This window comes from Poecilia reticulata, linkage group LG10 (genome assembly GCF_000633615.1).
Source record: "Poecilia reticulata strain Guanapo linkage group LG10, Guppy_female_1.0+MT, whole genome shotgun sequence".
Lineage (NCBI taxonomy): Eukaryota > Metazoa > Chordata > Actinopteri > Cyprinodontiformes > Poeciliidae > Poecilia > Poecilia reticulata.
Genome location: NC_024340.1, coordinates 23,428,607 through 23,453,888, shown reverse-complemented (window position 1 = coordinate 23,453,888; position 25,282 = coordinate 23,428,607). Strand labels below are relative to the sequence as shown.

Sequence of the window (25,282 nt, the reverse complement as noted above, 5' to 3'; positions counted from 1 at the left end):
ACGGGGAGGGGACCGTGGTGAAAACCTTTGTAGGGGACGGAGACTCTTGCGGAGGAGTTGGTCGCGGCCACCGCTCGTAAAACTTGACAAAGAAGAGCGGGTCTTTGAAGGGCCCCCCGTAGATGATGGCCTGCATCAGATAGACGAGGGCCACAACCATGAAGCTGATGAGGAAGAAGGGGAGGAAGGGCCTCAAGTGGTGCCAGGCAACACCGACTCCGTAGCTGAGGCTGCTGATCCCGCTCTGGTGGCCGGTGTGGGTTGTGTGGCGGGAGGAGTCTGGGGCCGGAGTGTTGTCTGAAAACTCAGGTGAATTTGAAAAGGACGAAGAGGGGCCCTCGGATGAATCCATGGGTTGTAACTGCAATACAAGTCCTTTCTTTGCACCCAAACAGATACTATAGGTACTCACATTACTCCCCGAAAAAGAAAAAAAAAAAAAAGGAACAGCCAGTGAGATTATGAAGAAGTAAGGATGAAGCCAAACTTAATCTGTGGTTCCTCTGACGTGGACTCCTGCTGTGATTAATCCAAAGATAAAATCCCTCAACAAACCTCGGGTCTCGGGTCCTGCAGGCCTCCCAGTCGAATCCCCCACCCCGTCAGATAAACTGCGCACTGGCATTAAATGTTCCTCCTTCTCTTTGAGCTCCGGACGGACCGAGAGGAATCAAAGAGCAGCAGGGAAGCCACAAATAGATTTGACACCCAATGACAGGACACGTGTAAGGAAGGGTGCTGCTACTTTTGGTGATCTCGGTTTTAAGGGCTGCGTGTGTGCCAGGAGAACAGGTTAAAATATTAGACGCACACACACACACACACACGCACGCACGCACGCATTCACGCGCACACACGTACGTACGTACGCGGGGTGGCTAACAGAGACAAGCACACACAKGCAGGTCAGAAATGTGCTTGCATCAGTGAGAGGACGTTAATGTTTCYCACTTGTTTATTACAGTTCTAATAATACAGCTTTGACTAAAGAGTTCTTACATTAAGACAGGTGCAGCGGGAGGATTTCACAGCTAGTAAAAACTTTATACCGTCTCAATGSTGTGTTAAAACGCTATCATTTACTTATTTGGTGTATTTTAAACCCAGCGGTTAAAAATATAGTTCGTCTAAAGAACATGTCAACAGGATGGCAACATTTAAAGTGTCTTGTAAAAAGTGTTTTTCACATTTTATCATCTTACCACAAACATGAATGTACATCATTTCGAGGGGGGACGGGGGGTTATTAGGGAAATAAAGCATAACTGTGAGGTGAATTTTAGATTTGCTTTAAGACTAAAATTTGAAAAGTTTGGTCATTCATTTGTGTTAAGTAACCTGGAGTGAATGTTTGGATCTACCTTTTCTTTGCTCTCACAGCCGAAGGTCTTTGCAGGTGTAGAAACCAACATTTTTCTCCATCCTTGCTAAAATATTTTAAGCTCAGTTAATTAGGTAAAGTGTCTGTCATCCTAACCCRATAACATGCTTTGCTCAAAAGCAATCCGTTGTAGCTCTGACTGCATGTTTAAGGCCATTGTCCTGSTGAAAGGTGAAACCTCCTGMAATCTCAATCTCTTGAAATCCAATCCWATCTCAAGTCTAGTGAAGCTTTTCYTTCGTGATTACCCTGTATTTAGTTTTTCTTCTTGTCATTACATGTTTTTTTTTTCTTTGACTGAAAGCCAAAAAGCTTAACAATTTAGATTAAATTTTTAGTCTCAAAGTTTTGCCTTTTCTTGTTTGCCTCACAACTTCCACCCTGACCAGCGAGCTGCCTTCATTGCTCTCTTACACTCACAGAAGACCTGTATTTTTACAATTTAATTATACAAACATACATGCATTTGAAAGATATATATTCATCTTCCTTCAACTTCACATTTACATATTTGTGTTGGTCTATCACATAAAATCCCAATAAGGGACATCTTTTTTGTGGTTGTATCGAGACAAAAACAGTATAAATATGGTTGCAAACACTACACAATGTTCAGAGGAGGCAAGTGCAGCTGAAAAGGGACAACGTGTTCCTACGAGGGTGAAGCACATCGTACTTGATGCTGGAGTAGCGTAAAAAACTAGGTCAGATTCAGACTTCTGCTGTCAGACGTGGGGAAACTTCGAACATTCACACTCTGCTATGTTGCTAAAAGACACAGTGAGCAATCCGATCTTTGACTCTGTGGAATCRTAGCCTGTAAAATTAAATTAAATCTGGCTCACTGGCTGACACGTAACAAATCCTGTAGCCTGACTAATACTAAAACCATTTACAGTCGGCTATGCACTTCCAAAGCCCCCTCGTGATCCAGCAGCTGCCTTTCGAAATGTGCCACATACTGAAAGCGACAAGACATGTACCGGAGCGCAACCCTGAAGCACAAAATCATGTCGATATGCAACGGGAGACAACAGAAAAGTTGAGTGTCAGCGCTCCAGTCTTCTGTTGCTTTGTTGTGAACACGTTCGATGCGTTTGACGCAGGGGTTGTAGAAACGCGACTCGTTCAAAGGCAAATCATTTTTGCTGGATTAGAAGAGCTTTGATAATTAGTTAATCCATGAAGCAAACTTCAAAGGGCTTCACAGAGCAAACTGATGTTAGGGAGAGAAGAGCAGACGGGGTCAAGTTTTAGTGTTTGCAACTCGCCCCAACGAGTGCCAGGGGATGAAATTACCGAGACACACCGGCTCTTTAATTAGAAATGTTTGGTGACAGAAGTTCCCACTTATCTCATGTAGGGAAATTATAACCTAGATTAGATTTTTTTTTTTTTGTTGGTGTGTAGATATTTAAAGAAACAATCTGAAGGATCAAGTGTCAGAGAGTCAGATAAATGAATACTTTACGAAAGTAGCTCCTCGTTTCTGATTCAGAATAAAGGCAGACAATTCTCAAAGCAATGCGAAAGAAGAAAAAAGATTTAACATTTTAATTAATCACACGTTTAAAAAATTTTCCAGTATGTTTTGGATGAGGGAGCAACATGAAATTTGATTTTACATAAATTCCATAATATTGGCACTCGAAATTGAAAGACTATATTGAAACTAGCCTAATAGAATCAAGATCATAATCAAAATTGATTAATATAAAATATCACAATTTCAAGAAAAACTGAATACGTTTTAAAAGGACTTTAAAAAAAAAAGCTTCGACATCTTATGGGGCCATTTCTTAGTTGACAACTCGGAGAAAGCACGACACAGGTGGCAAAAACTTGTCTAAGAAAAAATCTTTATTTATAAAAAAAACAAACAGTATTACCAGTTACATACTTCACTGAAAAAGCAACTGCTCAGAGCCAAGGCAGGTGTATGGTACGTCATAATTTTACATGGATAGGCAACAGTACAAATATACTATATGTGTGAAGAGATTAAGAAAAAAAAAAAAAAAAACTAAAAGATTGGTCTCTTTTGCTTTTAAAAACATAGCAGTGAAAGTTGAATTAAAAAGAAAAATTGCATAATGCTCTCACCCACATACAAACCCCCAAAAACAAACACACACACTGGACACAAAATACAAAACAAATGGGTTAGACCAAAATTTAAATTATAGAGCATCTCTCCCGAAGCTACAGGAAAACTCGAGTCTCCTCTGAGTAACAAAAGCCTCTGAAATTCATATTTCAGTCGACGCAAAACGGATTTAGAGGTGAAGGTACAAATGGCTACATGGCAGACTCTTATTTGAAAAGTCAGAGAAAGTTCACCTGATTTTTTTTTTTCTTTTAAGTATTGAGACAGGAAAAGTCTGGTTAGTGGTTAAACGTGTAGTAGTGTTTGTCACAGCTTCACATCTCAGTACCAGGTTTGACACGTTGTACTGGACGAGTCTGCTAAATCCAGGCAGAAATAAAACGAAACAAGCAGCTCAAAACTTATTTTCTACTAGGGGGAGAGGAACAGAAACAAATTTAAAATATAAAAAAAACTGAAAAAGAGGCAGCAGGAACATAAGACGGTTAAAAAATAAAACAGAGGGCAATCAGACAAAAACAATTAAAAGCGTCTGGTCCGTGCAAGCAAAGACATTACTCAATAATAATAATAAAAAAAAACAAAAAACAAATAATCATTTTGACACAACGCGCGCACACACACACACGGTCACAGGTTTAGCATTTTGACAAATATACAGGTCTGTGCTCATCCCAACAGAGAGAAAATAACTCTAGACAGGAAAATAACTCCTATATAAACATTCTCCATCTACAGGGCGGCCTGTGGGTGCAGCCAGCCTCCCAGCATTCCCAGGAAAGGGACAATTTAAATTAATGCGCCAAAACCAATGCAGTCATCCTGTTTCGCCTATGTACACTATATTCCCCTACACACACGGCTAAAGACAGATCCATCGTTCGGATGCAGGGGCTGGCAGCAACATACTGAGCATGATTATTTGTTTACTTAGCGAGAAAAAGAAATGGGGGGTTGGGGGGAGCAGGATGAAGGCTGCAGAATAAAATGATTGTCAACAAAGGTGATTGCCTTTACAGAAGACAACTATAATTTATAAACTGAATATAGTTCTGCTGCTACAATTGAATGAAACAGGTGTGTGTGTGTGTGTGCTGTCTGTAACTGTTTTTCTGCAACACGACCACTTTCTTTGGATGCTGATCCTCATCTTCAGATCCCAGCTGTGTGGCGACGGAGAGGAGGGATAGACAGAGGAAGAGGAGGAGACGGCGTCCAGGTCTGCCTCCTCGCTCTCCTCAGTAGCAGTGGTAGGGCAGGGACGGCCCGGTCTGGGTGATGCACACTATGAGTTTTTCTGTAGAAACAACAAACGGCGAAACACGCAAATTAAAAACCACTGGGGAAAATAAAAAGGTATTTATGAACAACAACAACAAAGATACAACATGGCAGCTGCACACTGGTGCTGTCACAACTTTTAAAAATAACACGTGTTTAATTGAAGCTGATGAAGAAAACTTACTTTGATGAGAAGGATTTTAGCACACGTTAAACTTAATACTTGATAAGACTTCAGTGATTTAACACGTAGCTTACATCAGTTAAACGTCTTTGCACAATAACGGCAGATCAAGTGGGTTGCAATGTTTTCTGTGACAACTAATCAGATATAGCAAAGGTTATTTAAAAGGTTACGTTAGGCAAACTGAACAGGCGACGACGCGGCTGTTTGATGGTTTTGGTGCCAAAGTTTTTTGAGTATTAATCATTTACCTTTTTGAAATGTTTCAGCATTTCATTTATTTTAGTGTCTGAACTTTGATCAGTTTGAACAAACGGCAACAATTATTTTTATTTTTGAAAATAAAAGCACTTTATTCTTTAGAAATTGAGATGTTTTTTTTCCCCCTTCATCTTTAAGATGAAGACACAGTAACACAGGGAAACTTTTTAAGCTTCATGCTTTCAGACATTTTTCATTGTAATTTAGATTTGAGAAAAAAAGATGACCAATTGTATAAATGTACAAAATGAAATTAAAGGGGAAATTGTGACATTTTAAAGACTTTAAGGCTTGAATTAAGACCAACTTAAACGTTTAACTTTTTTTTAAACCATGAACACTTCTGTGATGGTTTATACATGAAGTGGTGAATCCTGTGACTTGACTAATTTTTCACACAGAGGCGTGACAAAAAAAAAAACTCCATCACCAATCTGTGCTTGTGTACTACAAGAATAAAAAGGCAAAATATATTCAGAATACATCAACTTCTTTATGCTTTTTAAAATTACCTGTGATAAAATTGTAATTTTTCTGAATTTGTAACAACTTCTTTTAGAAAATGCCTGTAAAATAACCTCAAAATCATCCCTGATGGTTTAGTATCACAGATCATGAATCTAAAAAAAAAAAAGAAAAAAGGTTTTGATCCAAATACTTGCAAATGGTGTTTGCCCTAAATATGCGTTTTCTAAAGTGGTGCCAAATAATAAAATCAGACAAGTTAAATCTTCTTATAGGCTGGGACATCAGGTGCAGTTTCAAGGATAACCACCAGGGTGTGCTCCTAAACACCAAAGCAAATTAACCCGCCAATAGATAATCCATTAGAAATGCATGGATGAACATCAAGTTACAGGAATAATCTGACCATAAAAAATATGCCTTTTCAGTTAGTAATATGTCCATTTGTGTCATGTAATTATACATATCTTTTACTCCTATTCTACATTTTGAGATTGACTAAATTTGAGGAAGCAAAACAAATTTTTCGACCATAAAAAAAAAAATTGATGATATTGTGACAACACCACAGAGTCCTCGCTCTAGCGTTTAAACTTGTATTATCCAGAGTTAGAAACAACGCACAAGGACCAGCTCAGGGGCAAACTACAGCAATATGTACAGCACAGAACATCGGGGTGGGGGGGCGTCACAGATCTAACATGACCACAATAAACCTCCACCTCTGTTCCAGCACACCACCGTGGATTTACACCAGTTTATTCGAGGGTCTGAAGTAATAAGAGACAAAATAAGCTCAGAGTAAACATGCAGGATTAGAGGTCAGTTGGACATACCATGCTGTTACATGCAGAGGGGGGGTAGAGGGGAGGGTGCGGGGCTAACCATCGTAGGAGTCCAACAGAGGCAGGGAGCCCTTTCTGCTCCCATACACCCCTCGCTGAGTGACAGAGGAAGAGAGAGAAAGAAGGTGGACAGGAAGTGACTGTGAGAGAAGTGTCAGTGAGTTACATTAAAAAGGTCACAGCGAGGAAATGTTGAACACAGTGCATCGGGTTAGGGATTAGTCCAGTTCAGGCAGGAAACGGGTTTTTTTTAAAGTACCGGTAAAGTGTCTGTGGTTTCGTCCAGAGTGTGTCTCCTCTCCTTCTGGTCCAGTGTAGAGTAGGAATCTGAGGGACGATCAAATAAAAATCCGATCAACACATTCATAGTGACTTTAACACTAATTTGCAAAAACAGAGAAGAAGAGATTAATATACCAACCAGGGCCGAGATCATTCAAGGGAATTAGATCCCTCTTATCTCCTAGAAATAAGCAGAAGTGGAAAAATAACCTTAAAAATATACAACATACATTTGAGTTTACAGACTTTAATTTCAAGAAACGCCCGTATTCAGAAATTACGTCCGTACCTCTGTCCAGTAGCGGAGTGGTGCTGTCCTCGTAGGTGCCGTTYGCTCTGGTGCTCGGTCCGTTGGTGGTCGTGGTGTTTGGGTTCAGGTTCACCATGAAGTCCGTCTTCTTCCAGCCGTCCTTCTCCAGAGGCCGGCGCAGCTCTTTGTGAGCCCAGACGAGTTGCAGCACCTGAGCCGCTCCTCGCACCTCGCGGTCAGTGCGGCTACTGGAAGAAACCCGAATAAGCGGCCAAATTAAAGACGTGTTCAGCTTAAACCGTGAAGACKGTTTATTACATAAACTAGGGGAGATGTTGAACTTTAAAGAACAAGCAACGACTCGATTCTGGTTTAAAAGTGGGACAGTTTCCCAATTTAAACTTGTGAGCCGTGCTACATTTTCGACTTGTAACTTTAATGTCAAAAGTTGGAAAAGCCTGTTTAATATCAAGCTACTGATCAGATTAAATATTTTTGGTGCATTCAACACAGTTTGATTTGAGATTTCAGACAGACACAATTTGTCRATTCTTGACTTACAAAAAGCAGGTCAACAAAAGTTACTTTATTTGAATGTTTTGTTCTATAGAGAAAAAAAAAAAAAGTCTTACAAATTTGTCTCATTTCCAAGTTCTTAATCGCAAGGTGAGTTTATCAGCTGGTGTCCTACAGTGCCCTGTGCTTCGTTTGTTTGCTTTCAGTATGTATATTTATGATTTACCCTCCGTAATACTTTAAAATATGAAAGTATTTCTACTCATGCAAACAAAGTTGCAGGCCTGTGTGAAGGTTGTGTGTCAAAAGTTGCATCCTGGCTCGACTCAATTTGTTACCAGCTTCCTCTCCAAAAGCCACACAAAAGATTTCAATCTTGACACTTTTATCTTAGGAAAAAGCCCAACTTGTCATCGCAAACATTTTAAGTTTCTTTTGAGCTAAAGAAATTCTAATTTTTTTTGTTCAATTTGAGAATACTTAATTTAAGCCATGCAAGTCAGTAAATCTCATCAYTCCCTTTTGCACTTTAGTTTTTCCAAGAATAGACAAAACAGTCATTAAAATATTCCTAACTAAAAGAAAAAAAAAAAGTGTACACTTTCTAAACTTTTTTTTAATTCCTACACACTATACAAACAGCATGTTTTCTACAAGGATTCTCTCTCTCTCAATATCCCCACACGGATTTTAAATCTGTAATCCTGAAACACTTACCCATCTTTACTGATGAGCACCAGCCTCTCAATGCCAGATGCGATTCTCAGTTTCTTTGCCGCCTCCACGCTGTTGCCGAGCACCTCAGTGAGCGTGCTCAGTACCGACACCATGGTTTCCTCTGACAGATTGCACCTCGACTGGTTCTGGCCTCCGGGCAGGACAGCCACCAGGTGAGGCAGAGCGTGCTCGCCTACGTGAGAAAAGACGCGAGTCAGCATTCCTTCATTTTCGCAGCGCAGGCGAACGTCAGGACGTGTTKTYCAGTAAACAAAGAAGATCGTCTTACCCAAGAGCTCACTGTTGCGGTTGTCGATGGCGAGGTTTCTCAGGGCTCCAGACATTGCCCGAACAACACGATCGTTACTATGGGAGAGCAGTTCCGTCACGATGGGGAGGCCCTTTTCCAGACGCACCATGGCTCTGATGTACCGACCAAACTGGACACACACACACCATCATCATCATCATCATCAGCTCAAGCAAAGCTTTCCAGAGGCTTTACAGCAGGATTACGATAACTCAAGTATTTTAAAAAGGTAATTCAGTTGTTGAAGCATCTRATACTTACGGTCCATCGTCCGGCACACAGGTTCTGGATGGCGCCGGCCGCCGCCTCCAGCACTGAGGGGTTCTTGCTCTCTTTGAGCAGAGAAGTGTAAACRCGGACCACCTCTGGYTGGTASAGCAGCTCATAACCTGATGTCAACAAAACCATGAACAGAGCTTGATGAACCTTTAGCCGACGACATGTTAGYTCAGACAGCATTCTGGGTCAGACAGATTCCTGACAGGCCTTTAACCTAAAAGCAATGCTGCGTTCCAGCTACCCGGGAAGTTAAAACTCAGAGCCGRGTTTGAYGTCAGACCCGAGGAAACAGCATCACAGTTAAATCACATGCATCAGACTCGAGGTCCAGGGGCCAAACCCGGCCTGCCGTATAACTGCGGGCTGCCGCATAAATAGAGCAGTTGTGTGCTTAACTTAATAAAATAAAAAATGCTATTTTTATCTATTGGTTTATTTTATTCTGGGCATCTGAGATTTACCTCAGTTGCTTTAAAAGGTACTTTTAACTGCTGAGGCACAAAAAGAAATTAAACTCTTGCTGAACCTTTCATAAAATTAGAGCATTTATCATGCTTTACTGTCAAAATGACAGCAGCCTGCGGTCACAAGTATGAATTATTTTAGACAATTTAGAGATGATCAAATTCATTTGATTAAAATTTATTGATCTAGATTCGTTTCCCCAACCTTTGAACATGAAATTTGAGAACTTCTGGTTTAWAAAGGTTTTTAAATGTCATTCAATAAAACAAAACCCAACATTTTCAGACTGAAATGAAGATAAATACAAACATGTCTGCATATTCRAACTCTTGAGCTTGTTAAGCAAACAGATGTTCAGCATAAAAACAAAACTACTGGTCATACCGTGCGCAGGCGTCGTCCTCTTTGGAAAATCGTAAGACTCTGGACTYCCATCATCCCCATCCTTCTTTGCTGCAAATTATAACAAAAATACATATTTTTTTATTAAATTCAAAATTGGAGAAATGATCAAATAAATATTCCCATGCAGGCAAAGTGATTATTATGTGTTCTACTTCTAGAAACGACACCCAGTGATGAAAGCGCCGTGGGCATGCAGCGTCGTTTCAGTGGCGAATGTTCATGCCCGTGTGACACGAGTAAACGGACTTCGTCTCTCACTGATGTTTGTTTAGMGTTAGTGAAATGGGTGATGGCAGCAGCTCTTTAAGCATTCAACACCAAGAGGAAAATCTTACCTTTGGAAAACCACTCATCTAAACACAGCGGAGAGACAGGAAGACGTGAAGGAGGGTGGGAAGACAGAAGGAGCAGGGGGAGGAGAAGGGAAACAGTGGCAGAGTGTGAAAAACAGCAACAGGTGCTTCCGCCACCAGCAAGCTCAAACCGACCAGCGACTGCCTGGCTTTCAAACAGCAGACGTCTCAGACGCAGAGGACATTTTGGACKTAAAAACTTGTCCGACACTGACCTTTGCCCTTTCGCGAACCAAAGCAGCCTCCCTTGTGGGCTGAGGCGGGGCCCTGGTTGAGCGGAGTCTGCTCTTTGAAATTTTCGCAGCCGGGGATTTCGTGGTGAACCTGATAGGACAGGTTCCTCAGAAGGCAGACGCAATTCTCCACCAGCTGCAGAAACATCGAGAGACAAAAGTTAATGTAATAAAAAGAAGAAGAAGAAAAAAAAAAACAGAACGTAGGGATTAAAGATGCACATATGGAGAAATGTGCAGATTCCAGTAAAATAATAACCTTATTATCCACGTCTTTGTGGTTGAGTTGTGACTGGACAATGTACATGAGCGAATCCACCAGCCCTGTGCATTCCCTCAGCTTTCGTCGGGCCTCACTCCGTTCTGAGCTGACATTCCTGATGAAGGAGGTGGAAAAGTTAAGGACATAATTTCACGTTTTCCCTCTCAATTYTCTCCGCTTTCCGTCCAATACCTAAGGCAGCCAGCAGTGTTGGTCAAGGCTGTATCCCACTCCAAATGTCGTGGTTTGGAGCTCTCCTCGCCTCCGCCTTTCTCCCAGCCCGAGTGAGGAACAATCACCTCGTCGGCGAGAGCGTGCAGAGCGTGGTCCACTATCTCCATCTTCACCGAATCATGGGAGGAGAGGTTCCACAAGGTGCCTGTCGCAAAATTACAGCGTATTTTAAGTTTGTTGTGTGGGTCTGAATGCAAGAAAACTAAGCAGATTGTGTGGAACAGCAAGGCCTCTCACATCTGTGGTATGACTGATTTGTAGAGTGTGTGGATAAAAAGTGTCATGTAAAAAAAAAAATAAAAAAATTCTGGTAATGTAAAAAAAAAGAAAAAAGAAAAAATGTTAACCCTAATATTTTCTCGCAGAGTAGATTTGAMTTCAATGTCCAAATAAACTGAAGCTATAAAACATGCTTGTCAAACAAGATAGCATGTTTTATAGCGGTCCTCCAAAGAACTGCTTTGGGGAGGGAAAAAAAAAAGGAGCCAGATTTGGCAAAATTWACACATCTAAAAACCAAAACTTTGATCAGTAGAATCATGTTATTGCTCAGCTCCATAAAGAAAAAGAAGCAAACAAAAACAGAACAAAATAAAACAAAACAGGTTAGTTAAACYAAGAAGCCAGAGAGAGGTCAGACCTGTGATCGTGTCAGTGAGGTCCTGGTCGTGGGTTTTCCTCAGCAGCCTGACCAGGGCAGTAACTCCATCACAGTTTTTGATGGCGATCTTGTTGTCTGCGTCTCGTCCGTATGAAATGTTCTTCAGAGCGCCGCAGGCTGAGTGATGAACCTCCTTACTGGGATGGTCCAACATCGACACCAAGGCTGGAATGCCCTTTAGGCGGCGCACTTCCGAYTTCACCTAAAAGCAGTTAGAAACCTTATGTAAAAACCTGAATATTAAGMAACAAAAGCTGAAATACTGGATCGTGAATAATTATTGTTYATGCAACTGAGGAATATTCCACCTTATCATTTTTGAAAGTGAGATGCTGAAGGTAGGCGGCGGCGTTGGCCTTGACAGGATCCAGACGGTAATTCAGCATGGCGATCACCTCTGGTAGATCTGGCTGCCTCCATGAAGTGGGAGGGCCCTTTCTCAGCGTGCTTTCCAGGGAAGCCATGCTACCCCTCTCCAACGTCATGGGAACCGCCCATGCATAAGGGTCGACTCCTCCCACGTCACTGTCCAAAGTGTCTTCGCAACTTCTGCAGGTTTCAGGAAGACGGAGCAATATTTGTCAAGAGCATCCTGAAGCTGGGACGTCAAGGAATTATCCAACAAGAGCAGAACTTTGCCGTTATACCTGAGTCTGCGTCTGTCCATTCCTGGACCCGGCCCGAGACGAGGCATTGTACCGTAGCCTCCAGGGTGCATGGGTGGAGGCCCCATGCCGTAGTCGTCATACACCATGCTGCGCTGGTCATCCTCCAGTCCGTAGTGGCCGTGGCCATACCTCATCTCCAACGCTGACCCCAGCGCCCTCATGCGGCTCACCTGGGGCTGCGCYGCGTACGGGTCCAGCTGCTGGCGGCTGGGGGCCCTGTAGCCAGAGTCCAGAGTTCTGTATCCATCGACAGGCCTGCGAGGGAAGGAGGAGAATAATGGAGACCAAAATCTGTGAAATGCTTCACTCCAGCTGACCCAAACACTACAGAATAAAAGCCGTTACAGGAATAGTTCAGGATTTTTGAACTGAGGTTTAGTTAAAAGGTTAGAAGCAGATTACTGCAAAAACATCAAATATTACCACCTTGGTACACTTGAAACAAGACAGAACTAACTTACAAGTCATTTAAGGCAAGAAGTGGGAACTTGTTTAAGTCAATGATTCTTCAATATTGRTAAAAGGTTTTAGCTATAAATGAGATAATCTGCCAACATTTTAACTTGTCACRTAGGAAAAATGTCTTGTTCCACTAGCAGATTGTTTTATTTATAACCAMCACTTTCTCATCAATATTAAATAATTGACTTAAACAAGCTCCCACTTCTTTCTGAAAAGTTACTTGGAAGTTAGTTTTGTCTTCTTTCAATTGTAGCAAGATGTGTTTAGTATAAATCCAGATAAGATGCTTTCATCTCATCTGTGTGGCAAACATCTGAGGTGTTTGGTAGAAGAGAAAAGCGCATTTCAGAGGTCTTAACTTTGTAAAAACACCACAGTGGTTCACGTGAACGGTAAAACAGTTTCACATTTACTTTGGGCACTTATTTACACAGAAAACAGAGTGCGTTTTCTGGTTGGCCACATTAGAGCTTCCTGTACGAAGCRTACAGAAAACAGAACATGTAAAGTGTTCTCGGTTCTCAGTCCTTTTTACAAGTTTCTGGCTGATTGTTAACATGTAACGTGTGARGAAAACAAAAAGGAAGTAACAAGTTCAATAATTCAACCATGGCACTGGTTAAATACAAGCAGCGTAATGGAACYGACCTAGAATAGAGCAAACATAAAAATAAATCAGCAGAGGCATGCAAGCCCTTTATTAGTATCCACCAGTGGTTTTGCATTCCATCTTGAAACTTAAAATTTCTGCAGAGTATGCTCCGTTCCAAAAAAAAAAAAAAAAAAAAAAAAAAAAGTGTACAGTTTCTGTAACAAATGTGATACATGAAGCAGAAATTGAAGTTCTGTGTTTGTACTTCCTCCGAGTTGCTTGTGTTTCCGTACCTGTAGCGCTCATCCATGTGCGAGCCCCGGCTGAGGCTGGTGTATGCCTCCGACGGCGGACCTGGCCGGTAGTCTTCGTAGCCGCCAACCGGACCATAGTGATAATTTCGGGGTACCGTCGCRGTAGGGTAGTCCCCAACCCCAGAGGGCCTGTAAGGCCTGTCCAGTGTGGCGCTGTAGATCCCCATAGCAGGCGACAACATYCCATCCATGGACGACTGAGAGGCCGGAACCATGCGCGAGACTGGTTTCTTCATCTGACACAGAGACGGCAAGAAACGTTAGTTTAGGAAAACGCTTTAAAAGATACAAAAACCATGAAACATCGACGTACTCCGTTATCTGTCCTCCGGGTGGTTCCTTCCTCAGAAAAGACAGAGTGCACTTCCTGGGATTCATCCTCAGGTGTGTAGCTGTCATCAAGAGCTCCGTGTGCGGGGTCCACCATTCTGTACTGTAATAGCAACAGCAAACGTTAAACACAAAAAGATCAAGTTAGCGCAGGAATAATTAACCAAATTCATTATGATTCACTGATTAGTGAAATAATCGTCAACTAATCTAGYAACTGATTGATCGTTAACTGGAATATGCAGACTTGCTAAAAGAACAYCGTCCTCAGATCAGTAATTATGCCGAAACTGTACAAATAATCTACATTTTGTATTCAAGATATAAAAATTATTTTTTGGTAAATCTGTTCTACACTGAATTCAAATGTCAGTTTTAGCTTCACCTGGTTCAATTTCTGTTAAAAATAAATTAGGCATCTTTTGCTATCCCATTATTAATTTAAAAAAAAATACAGTATTTCTTCAGCTAGATACATCCTCTGCTACAACATTGCATTTTAGGCAAAAAAATATATATAGTTGAAAAAAAAAATAACTGGCTTATTTGCATCTTTCAATGAATTTGCAATATGTAAAAAAGAAAAAAAAAAAAAAAAAGGAAAAAAAGGCTGAAGTGGTTAAATGAAAAATCTGTACACTACATTTTATCCAATTACCCTACATCAAGCATAAAATACCAAAAAAAACAAACAACACACCTGCGTGCCGTTCATGTACGAGTCAGTCAGCTTCAGACGTTCTATGTCTGCATCCCCTAAACGCCCGTTCTAAGATGGAGAAGAAGAAGCACCGTCAACATCATATTAAAACACCACGTCAGTTTGCTTCAACACATATTCATTAGTTGTAAAACTGTGTTTTTTTAAGTAATCAGAGTTCCTCTAACTGCTGCTAAAGCCCAGTCAGGGCCGACCAACCTGTCCCTGCATGTTAATGGCTCAGTGAATCAGCGCCAGACACACACAGACACAAAAGGCGAACACTGGAATGCAGACAGACGCTCCTGCACTCCTCTTCCTCCTGCTCTGCTCGCTTACATAACMACCTCTTGCCACACATTCGAATCAAACTGTGACCAACATTCATTCTTAAGATAAACTCCCTGAAATATCAGTCATCAGGCGAACACAGCATCGCTACATTGCTTTAGATATCTTTTCCAGCCATCATTCATCCRCCCAGTTACTATCAGTTTCTCTATGACAGTGATGGCGAGTCAGACGACCTTCTGACTCAGGCCACATTTATAATGYATCATACCAGATTAGGTGCTGTGTCTAACTAGTAGGAAGGCCTGTTATTTTAAATTAACGGGAAGGGAAGGCAGTGTTTTTATATCCAGCGGGGCGCACTTCCTCTACMGGTCGTCATTYCTAGTCTACMGACCCCGATGAACTTTGTCCTGGTGGAAAAACYTCGGTTCACCTCCATCAACRCYRATGTAAAGATGTCACATTTGTATACWTACTACATTTTTTTCCTATYGYTTCGAGATTAGTTACGCGATTACAAAACAAACACCAGTTGGATTCTATTACCCGCCTAACAAATAATAAAAACACAGCTGAAAACGGCCTCTGAGATAAACAGACAGGCAAATTAAAATGAATACTACCTTAAAAATCTGGACTGGAGTCTAAAAAATTTAAATAAAAAAAACTTCACATTTGCACATGAATGTTTAAAACTGGCTCCAACGACCTGTGCAAGAAGTTTTGATGTGGCAAAGACTTTTATCCAAATAAATTAAGATTTTTTTTTATCTAAGAGTAAGAAAAAATATTTGGTCTACATTTATTTTGTCCCTACCGGAAGAGCCTCTAAGGATTCAGGCAAGATTAAATCTGATGGTGAATAATCCAAAGGAACCCATTTAATCTCTGTAAATAAAAAATGCTCTCAATAATAGACCTTAGCAAAGGTAACATTTGCTTTTCCTGTTAAAGTTTATCAAGACTTTACTTAAAAAAAAAAAAAAAAAAAGTCAAGCTTCTGATGCATTCAAGGCAGCAGCAGATGCCCATTTGTCAAAAAATCATTAATACTTCAATAATTTATACAAAACAGTGTTTCAAGAGTAAGACAGAAAAAAAATGCTTCTAAATTATACAATACCGTTTGGAAAAAAAATTTAATTTATAAAGAGGATAATATAAAAAAAAACAACCCCTGCAATAATTAGTAAAAAAATATTGCTTTAGTCATAAATCTGGACATTTCATCACTAGTTTCTTCCTTCAAATCAACAAAAGAGTAAATTCTGGACATCTATTAAAAAATTCTGACAACTCATATTTGCACATTTCTTTTGTTGAGGCAATGATTTGAATAGTTTGAGACTATTTGAATAAACCAGCACAGCCAGCAAAAAGACTGGAGGGAGTTTATTCTACTCTACACTTTAAAATTGTATCAATTATAACAGTAAAAGCCAAACATTAAGAAGGCATTTAAGCATAAGAAAACGATAAAAACTTACTTTGGTGCTACATTAACAACAGCACATTAAATCCCATTAGGAGAAAAATGATTAATGCAGAGCTGGGATGACAAAACAATGTCTGTAAACTAGTCTGTACTTCTTTGTATGGAAAACCAAGCGACATGCACAACCATCAGATCCATTTCATCATGCTGAAAGGGAGGAGGAGCATTTCTGAAATTCCAGAACAGGCAACAAAAGATGCTCATCAACGTTAAAGAGAACATCCGGTGAGTGACAGAATGCTGAAAGAGTGACGGCCATCTCAAAAATGTCAGCGGCAGAGGAAGTATGAAGGCATGCAACAATATCTGTAAACAAGGAGGAATTCACTGCAAAACACACAAAAGGCACAATCTGCAGAGTTTTGATGGAGAGGAGGTGGAGCCGAGGAGAGAGAGGGCAAGAATGACTGATGGAGGCCATCGAAGGACTAAAACTAAATTCACTGGATGGTGCAGATGAAGGGGGGAGAAGGATCCATGATGCAGAAGATGGGAGAAATGGGGATGTTTTGGACTCTTCGTCGGGGCGTGTTACCTGTGTGAGAGGGAAGGGGTGACCCAGGGCCGTGGGGCTGGTGGCGGGGAGGCCAACTCTCCTCCTCTCCTCCTCCAGAGCCCGGGTCAGCTGTTCAAACTGCACCTCCTGCTCCCTGACTGACTCCAGCAGAGCCGCTGCGTTCTCACACTGCTCCATACACACTGAACAGCCCCAAGGGGTGAGAGTGGGGGCGTTACACACAGCCATACAGATGCAAACACAGCAGCACACAGGGAGGGGTTTTTAAAAGTAAAACCTGGCACTCCAGAACAACAGGGAGCTACATCTGACTCTACAGGAGGTTTGGTGCTGAAAAGAAGAGAGTTACTCTTTTCTGTCCAGTTTCAGCTGAAAAACCATCTGTAATGACTCAGATTTGGGCATCATCTTAGACAGCTGTTGGCATCAAAGTTGTACAAGAGTTGGTTTTGCCTTTACCCCAACTATAAAAGAACATTAGTCACAACCGTGAAGGTATGACATCTGAAACCTGCATCAAAAAAAAAAAATCCCCTAGACTACAGTGGATTATTATGTTATTCCTTTGATAAGGCCGGGTCCGACTTCAAAGTTACTCCCCACTTCTTTAAACGACTTTCATCCGACCTGTGAAAGCAAAAATAATGAAACTCCAGGGTTTTACGCTGCAGCAGGAAACGGTTCAGATGTAATGCCAAACCTACAGCAACGGCAGCAAGTGATATCAAAACCAGACTATTTAAAATATTAGATTAAAATAGATCAAACTATAAAAAAAATGTTCACACAAGTGCAATAAGATTCTTGAAATAAATGTGATAAAAAAAAAACACAAAAAACTCTTAATTGAAAAATATTTTCTTTGTTAAAAGCTCCAGTTTCAATGAGGCAATTTTTGGTAGACACTGAAGAAAATACATGCAGCTCTCTTATTAATGCAGTTTGGTTTCAAAGCAACCAACTAACGCCACATTTGTGAAGAAGTTGATGGTAAATTGCTGCATGAGAACAAAACCTGACTAACATGTCATCTAATGACAGCTTGCTAATCTAAATGTATAAAAGTAAATGTACATCATTAGACGTTTTCCTTCAGAGTATCAGAACTAAAATCTTAAAACATCATTACTGAAATGCATTTCAGCTGCAGTAAGAATAACTCAGGCTTTTCCGTTTTAAATAAAACCAAATGGATAGTGTTTCGCATTTTTTCTGCAAACGTCTCTAGAGCAAGAAAGCGGTATTTTAATGAAGGTCATCATACAGTCAAGGCATCAAACCGGCGTCAGGGCTGTGTGGGGCAGCGATAAGAGAAAGTCGGATACTTCAATGTTCCAGTTAATGCATCGAATATAAATAATGCAATATGTTGATTTGTCAGTGTCATGGTTTGCTTCTGCATCCAGATCGATAAATGAGCTTCATGCACAAATGGAGGAGTCACTTTAGGCTTCTGACTGCCTTGAGTTCCCTCATTAGCAGTCAAGAAGAGGCTTCGTTTTATGGGAAAATGTATGATAGAAACCGATTATAGGCCGTTACTTTTTGTTATTTCACCATTGTTAGAGTCATTGCCCTTTTATTTCAAACACTACTTAAATTTACTTTGATAAAGAAACGGCATAAAACTTCAGCAGGAAGTTAAGCATCAAATCGAAAGGAGAAGTGTTCATTTCTCACTTTGGCTTAAACACAAATACAAACAAGAAGTTCACATTTCTCACTGGAGATTAAGCAAACAAAGCGTCTAAAAGCTCAGCAAAAATCCCGGATACACACCTTCACCTGTGGGCGTGGTTTGGTAGAAGAGGTGAGAGGTCACGCTGCGCTCAGAGATGGGGCTCTAGTTGGACATGTGGAGAAGGCCTCTTCAACATCCAAGCAAAAAACAAACAGGGGGATGAACTACAGAGAAGGACAGAGGGGAGGTGGAGGGGAAACAACAACGGAGACAGCGAGGGAGAAATGTTTTTAGTAAATGTCCCCAAGTCTGAAAAACAGCAACATGGCGAGTAAAAGGCGAACAGCGCGTCAACAGAGCTGTGTTTGCAGAGTGAGTGGAAGAGGCACAGATGCACAGTAGCCCAGCCTTCAGACACACCCTGTATTTACCCAACATTTGGCCTGCGTACGGCAGCCCGCTGTGGGAAGCTGACCGACCTGCAGCTCGCTCTTAGCCACAGAACATTTCACCGTCAGCAGAAATGAGAAAATGTGTCTCGGAGATCGAAACGGCCACAAAGAGCTCAGGTTTCTGTCTCAGGTGGACTCACGTTTTAAATGTGGACAAAACGCCAACCTGATGCTGCTGTTTTCTCAACTAAGCTGCTCTTTATCCAACCCGTCCAAACTTCCGCGTTACGTTGGCTCAAAGAGAGACATTGTTATATCAGCGTTAAACAAGTGGACCGTGGAAACGGATGCCCTTATCTCCTAATCCACGCTTTGCTGCAGCAGCCATTGCCACACACCTGCCTGACCGGTTGGGTGAGAGGGGCAGCGGCTCGATTTGTGTTTTTCTGTCTCACTGCATCGGGTCAACAAGCAGACGTATACCTCAGTGTCAAGAGTTTGGCCAACCAACTGGGACCCACATTTACACTTCAAGCAGGTGCTCTTGGGTCTGACAGGTAAAGCACTAACAAGTGTAAATGGAGAGACAAGCGAGGCATAATGAGAGCAAGAGATGGCGATGAGTGACTCACAGTTTCACCTCTATCAGATTGCGCAAGTCCCATCAGACTTTGTGATGCCCGTGTAAAGATCCTAGTGGTTTCACCAGGAAGACTCCATGTGCTCTTGGGCATTTTTTAAAAAATACAGTTAAGTGACACGCTATTCCCAGCATGGGGTGTGGCAAGCAGGGTGATTTAAAACGGGAAGAAAGGGGGGCGGTCTAATGAGAAAAGGAGTGGCTTGGGTGAAATTTCCCAAGGAAAGAAAATCTGCAACAACCACTGGGAGCTGGATTTACATGCGGGATAGGAGCGACTGACAGAGACATGATGTCACAAACCCAACACTCGGAGTCATAGCCTCCTACCTGAACCAATAACAAACTGCTGCGCTGCTTCACACATGACCATATTTGGTCAGAGTCGGGAAAGGGCAGATTTCATCCACAACAGATAGGGCTCGTTGCTGTTCTACACTGCCCTAAGTAGACTCTCAGATAGGAAAACAAAGGCAATGCAGGAGCAAACATGAGGATAAAAGAGCAGCGGAGATAATGGAGATAAGGTTGGGCTTGTTGAATAAAGGATAATGGTTAATCTTGCATTCCTGCCATTGTCTTGGGCCAATTCAACTTCACAGCCCACCCTCGTCTGCACTGAAAAGTAACAGCTTGGGACAGTGGCTAATCATCATTCAGCTATCTCCGTTTACTTTTGTTGCATTTCAAGGTGACTTATTCGGTCGCTGTGACACAAGGAAAGAAAACTAAATATCTTATCAGCCACCCTTTCAACCATCCAGAAGCTCTCACTTCATATGCAAAGAAAAAGCAGCGTCCAGAAGATGAATAATACACCATGATTGTCATTTCTTAGGAAGGCTGGGGGGGGGGGAGTGTGATTTTGTAAGAGCATGGAGTGTGTGAGTGACTGGAGTTTAACCGCAGGCAGGAGGGAATTTGCAGCTGTCAGTCTGGGAGGCTGGTGGGAACAATGTGAAGTTTGTGCAACTGACAGAACAGACAGCAATGTGAAAAGAGCCAGGGAGTAAAGATAACATCAGCGCACACATCTGAGCGGGCCTGTATGTGTGTCCATGCGAGAACGGGGTTAAATTTGGTTCCTCTGTGAACTCGAACGGCTTCTGTCCACTCCCCACGCCTCTCGCGCAGCTGTTGGTTTTGGCCTTGAAAGTTAGAAGTGTGTTTCGCCAAACAATGAAAACAATCAATGTTGTCCCATAGCCGCTCCCTCCCCTTTCCCCTCGCGCCAGCTTCCTGAGAAACAGGATGTTATGGATTCGACATCGGAGATGGATCTTCAGCTCCCCGAAAAACAAATTCCACGACAGGGCCGCCACCTACAGGGCCCTCGCCGATGGCCGCTATTCTGGATCATGCTGCACTTTTTGCCCCCATGACTATATTACACAAATATAGCCCACTTCCTAATTTTGCTAAAACAGTTCCCCACCATTTTCACTTCCGCCTCTATGACCTTTATAAGGGAGACAAAAACAATGATTACACCAAAACCTGATTTGCATTCATTCTGTCCAAATAAAGTTGTCTAGCATACCTGCTATAATGAATTGATGTATTCTTGGACTCTTTCTTCACTCATTATGTATAAAAAAGAGACAATAAGTCTTAGATGTCTTATTTAGTCTAATGTAGGATCTGTGAATAAAAAAAAAACCTCTGTCCAGTTACATTTCACAATGTCATTTTTATTACCTACCCTTTTACTCTCTACAAAGCGTTTCTACAAGTAACTTTAGCAAGTTAAAGACTGTAAGCCCTAAATGCATTCCAAAAACATAATAAGCTTAATAATTCATACATAAGCAAAACTCAATTTTATATATTTTATTAGACATCAACATTTCTGATGTCCCCCGCCCCCAACTAGGGCATTCACATTAAACCAACTTCTGTGCTTACAGCACAAAGACAACCTGATCATATACACTACTAAAGATCATAAACTAGAAATTAATCGTCATTTATGATTGCCTAAACATAATGAAGTTCATAAACGTAAGAATATTAATTGCAAGAAACCTTAGAAACATCAGTTATTTTGTACCAGCAAAAGTTATTTCAGTTTATATCCATAATAATACTGGATGAATCCCACAGCGTAATTGTTAATACAACCAGTCACATGTCCCCAAAAGTCCTGACAGTGCGTTCCAAACTTTGAAGGGAACAACAGGGCACAGAGGAAGGGGTCACGCTCGCTCGTCCACAGCATGACAGCAGCAAAAGTTCAAAACGACAAGCACGTTGCCTCCGAGGTCAACAACATCTGATTGAACCCTGACACACCACGAGCCAGATATTCCCATCTGATTCTGCAGCCATCAGTCAGCATGACTCACTTAACCCTGTCAGAAGACATCTGTGATGACCACGCGCATGCGTAACCATCAATGAGGGCTTTGTAGACTTAATCAAACTGGAGTTATTGAAATGAGCGCTCACACCTGCCGAAACAAGAGAGCCCACATCTGGTTGAGCGGTTTCAGCCGAACCGACGCCGCGGTTTGACGTCGAAGTCAGTGTGATGCTAAAGCCGAGCAAGACTTGTAATGGGATTGAAGCTTTACCCCACTAATCCACTTACCTCCTCACACATACACATGTGAAGTTAACATGTACGCACATGTGCAGACGCCCTCCGGTATGGCTCTCTATGGATTAACCCAGAGTCGTTAAGAGGGCAGACACAATCACAGGCTACGTCCAGAGCATGTGTCAGCAATCAAACAGCGGCTTGGAGACAAGTCGCCAGGAGAGCCCGGCGTGTGCTGTTATTAGTGGCGGCTCCAGCAGATCAACAATAAACCTGAGCCYGTTACACCTATAGTTCAAACACCTACTATATAAACATCTACCAGGACAGACCTAAAGCTTAAATGGAAGTCTTTAATGCCACAATCCAGTATACGTCTGCATGAAACCGGTGTTTACAAAGAGGAAAAAGGCTAGCTTACATATTCGCACTCATGCTGACGGTTATCCACACCCATGCTTTTTTTTTTTTCCCTTCTTCTTCCAGTAACAAAACAAGTTCACACAAGACCCACCCAACAGGTTCACTGATAATCTCAGGTTGTGTGACCGACCACCACCCACACAGAGGAATGGATTTCGCAAAGACATTTTTTAAAGTATACACAATCGTGCCTTAATTATTTACTGTCAGGTTTAGTCATCAACAAAAGGAGTAGCGGTGATGAAATATTAAAATAAGTCACTATTGAGACTTTTCTATAAAAGCAATCAAATTCTAGATACAGTGGTTCGTCATTATTGAAAAATACTCATTTGTTTTGTCATCTAGTTAATCAAGAAGAAAAAAACTTAACAATGAAAACTGATTAAAGCTCATAAAATTGCTTCATATTAATATCCGTTTTATTCTGTGTGACTCTAGCAAGACATCAGTTTTTAAGACCTCTGAACCAATTATAGAGCAATTTGGCAACACATGAGAGGCAGACTAGAAAGACTCAATCAGTTCATTTCTGTTGGAAAAGTAGCCCGTCTACTCAATGTGCAACTTGATCAAGTCAATTATTTTACTTTTTACGTTGTTATCAAGTAACAAACAATTCAAATGTGTTTTCCCGTTTACTTTGTATTCAGTAAAGTCCTGCAAGAAAACTCGGTAGCGCACTGCCCAGCTGTGTTTCCATTGTCGGTGTATATTCGTCAGTGAAATAAGCAGTCAGTTTCATCTTTTCTATTTCTCTCAAACGTGAAAATGATCAGCTGCGGCGTAAATAGGCCAGAAATGTGGAGCCAAAGTGAGAACCATCTCAAGTTAGGAGCAGCTAGCATACCAATGATTTAGAAATCACAGATTATTTGGCAATATGGGTCAGCAGCAATGAAGAGGACGTCATCAAACAGGAAAATTACATTTAAAAAAAGACAAATTTGGAGTTGTACGTTTTACTCACGTAGGGTGCTTTGTAAACGCCACCGCCCTGCTAAATGAGATTATAAAAAAACCCAGCTCTGCTGAGTTGAATGCTCGCTCAGCAGCAAAATGACCTGGATTGGCTGTCTTGCAACGTTAGCATCACAATAACCCACATAGCCCTCCGAGAGGGGAGCTAACGTTAGCATAGCAAACACATTATCCACTAAATAATTTAAATGTAGCGGCCAAGCGGCGTTTACAGATAACCTATCCTGGCATTTACAGTCATACCCGTTGGTATTATATGGTCTTTTGAGTCGCAGACTTCACCGAGAGATTAATCTGTTTGAACTTTTAGATTAGCATCGTTAGCTAACGTTAGCCACCGAGAGTCGTGCTCATCTGTCGAAAAAGCGACCACTCCTTGCCAACGCTGCAGTGCCCTCAAAATGTGCGAGTAACGGGAGGGGGGCACGAAAAGCGCAAATCACAACCAAACATCTGGAAATAATTATGGATTCACTCACCTGCTGAGGGAATACCAGCCCCGACCCCTTCCAGACTACTCCGTTTTTAGTGTTTTCTGCCCTCTCTCTCTTTCTCCCCCTCCTTCCCAGTCCTGTGGGTCAGCCTTGTGGAAAACCAAGCGACATCAGAGTTTTCTACCAAACGGAGGGCGGGATTTAAAAGGCTTTACGGTAAACACGTCGCACTCAGAATGTGTCGTACAGGTGTGTGTAGTCCCTGCGAACAGTTTACCAAGCTACGATTAAACTCCCTTGATCAAACACACATCTCCTTGTGTGACCAGGTTAGTTATTGCAATTGTAAAAAAGGGGATTTAAATTCCGTTTGTAGTGCCGCCTCCTGTCTCCTCCCATGTATTTCCGCCTCCGAACACACACTGATGTCATTTCATTGATTGCCCAAGAACAATGGTCACGAAAGGGGAAGCTTGGATGAACTCCATGGGGGAAGCAGCAGCATTCCACATTAACGCGAGAAAATGGTTGGCACATAAAAACAACGCGGCAAGTGACTGTTCGCTTCTGTGTATGACTCACTGAGCATTTCTTGGCTATATTAGGCATTTCCTGATTTGCTTAATTTAAATCTGCTTGTTTTACTTTTTTAAAAAATATAATTTTTAAAGTTCATACATTTATTTTTTTGTTTTATGAATAGAAATCTGAAAAGTCTGGCAATATATTTGTATTAAATCCCATTTACTCTGATATCCCTAAATAAAAACTGAAACAACACGCCTTTACAAGAAACCTAATTCTCCTGGTATGAAGGTTCGCCTTTCAGGAGGGTGACACTAAACATACAACCTGAGCTTCAATGACATGGCTGAAATCTAAGAATATTCAAGTTGAAAAGCCCAGGCCAATAAATCCAATAAAATGTTTGAGGCAAGATTTGAAAAATAATATCTGCATTCAGACTGAGTTCAAATTATTTTTGCGCAGAGGAATAGGACGAAAAATCAATCTCTAGCGCTGTTAGTCATATCCAGACTTAAAGCTGTAATTGCACTAAAAAGTGGTTCTAAAAGGCACTGACTCAGGATGTGTGCATCAAATACACACTACACTTTTACATTTTTTTTATTAGTAAAAGAAAAAAATCAAAACAACGTTCCATTAGAATAAAAGCAAACTGCAAAATAGTTAACTTCTGTAAAACCAAAATCATATGAATAAATAAAATACATTCATGAAGTAATCCAAAAGTCTTTCCAGTCATGATTCACACTAAGAAAGGCTGAGTGGAAAGAGGAACAATGCAAGGAATTTCCCCACAGTTTC

General features: G+C 41.4%; 1 protein-coding gene across 7 annotated transcripts; it reads right to left on the bottom strand.

The window, feature by feature from the left end:
- Positions 1–3,223: 3,223 nt before the first annotated feature.
- On the bottom strand, positions 3,224–24,306 carry LOC103471355 (catenin delta-1). 7 transcript variants are annotated; one of them, XM_008420296.2, is made up of 22 exons: positions 23,999–24,306; positions 18,643–18,768; positions 16,882–17,045; positions 14,558–14,626; positions 13,841–13,960; positions 13,507–13,763; positions 12,139–12,414; positions 11,800–12,040; positions 11,471–11,693; positions 10,789–10,975; positions 10,594–10,711; positions 10,317–10,470; positions 10,084–10,101; positions 9,728–9,796; positions 8,861–8,988; positions 8,579–8,729; positions 8,290–8,482; positions 7,096–7,304; positions 6,946–6,987; positions 6,784–6,851; positions 6,565–6,619; positions 3,224–4,785 (listed from the first exon to the last, which is right to left on the bottom strand). In XM_008420296.2, the coding sequence occupies exons 3-22, from the start codon at positions 17,038–17,040 to the stop codon at positions 4,727–4,729; spliced, it is 2,796 nt and encodes a 931-aa protein (XP_008418518.1). In that variant the 5' UTR covers positions 17,041–17,045; positions 18,643–18,768; positions 23,999–24,306; the 3' UTR covers positions 3,224–4,726. The 7 variants fall into 7 exon arrangements, with proteins under 7 accessions (XP_008418518.1, XP_017162658.1, XP_008418521.1 ...); XM_017307169.1 differs by lacking the exon at positions 23,999–24,306 and adding an exon at positions 23,509–23,936; XM_008420299.2 differs by lacking the exon at positions 16,882–17,045 and having other exon boundaries at positions 23,999–24,304.
- Between the last annotated feature and the right edge of the window lie 976 nt (positions 24,307–25,282).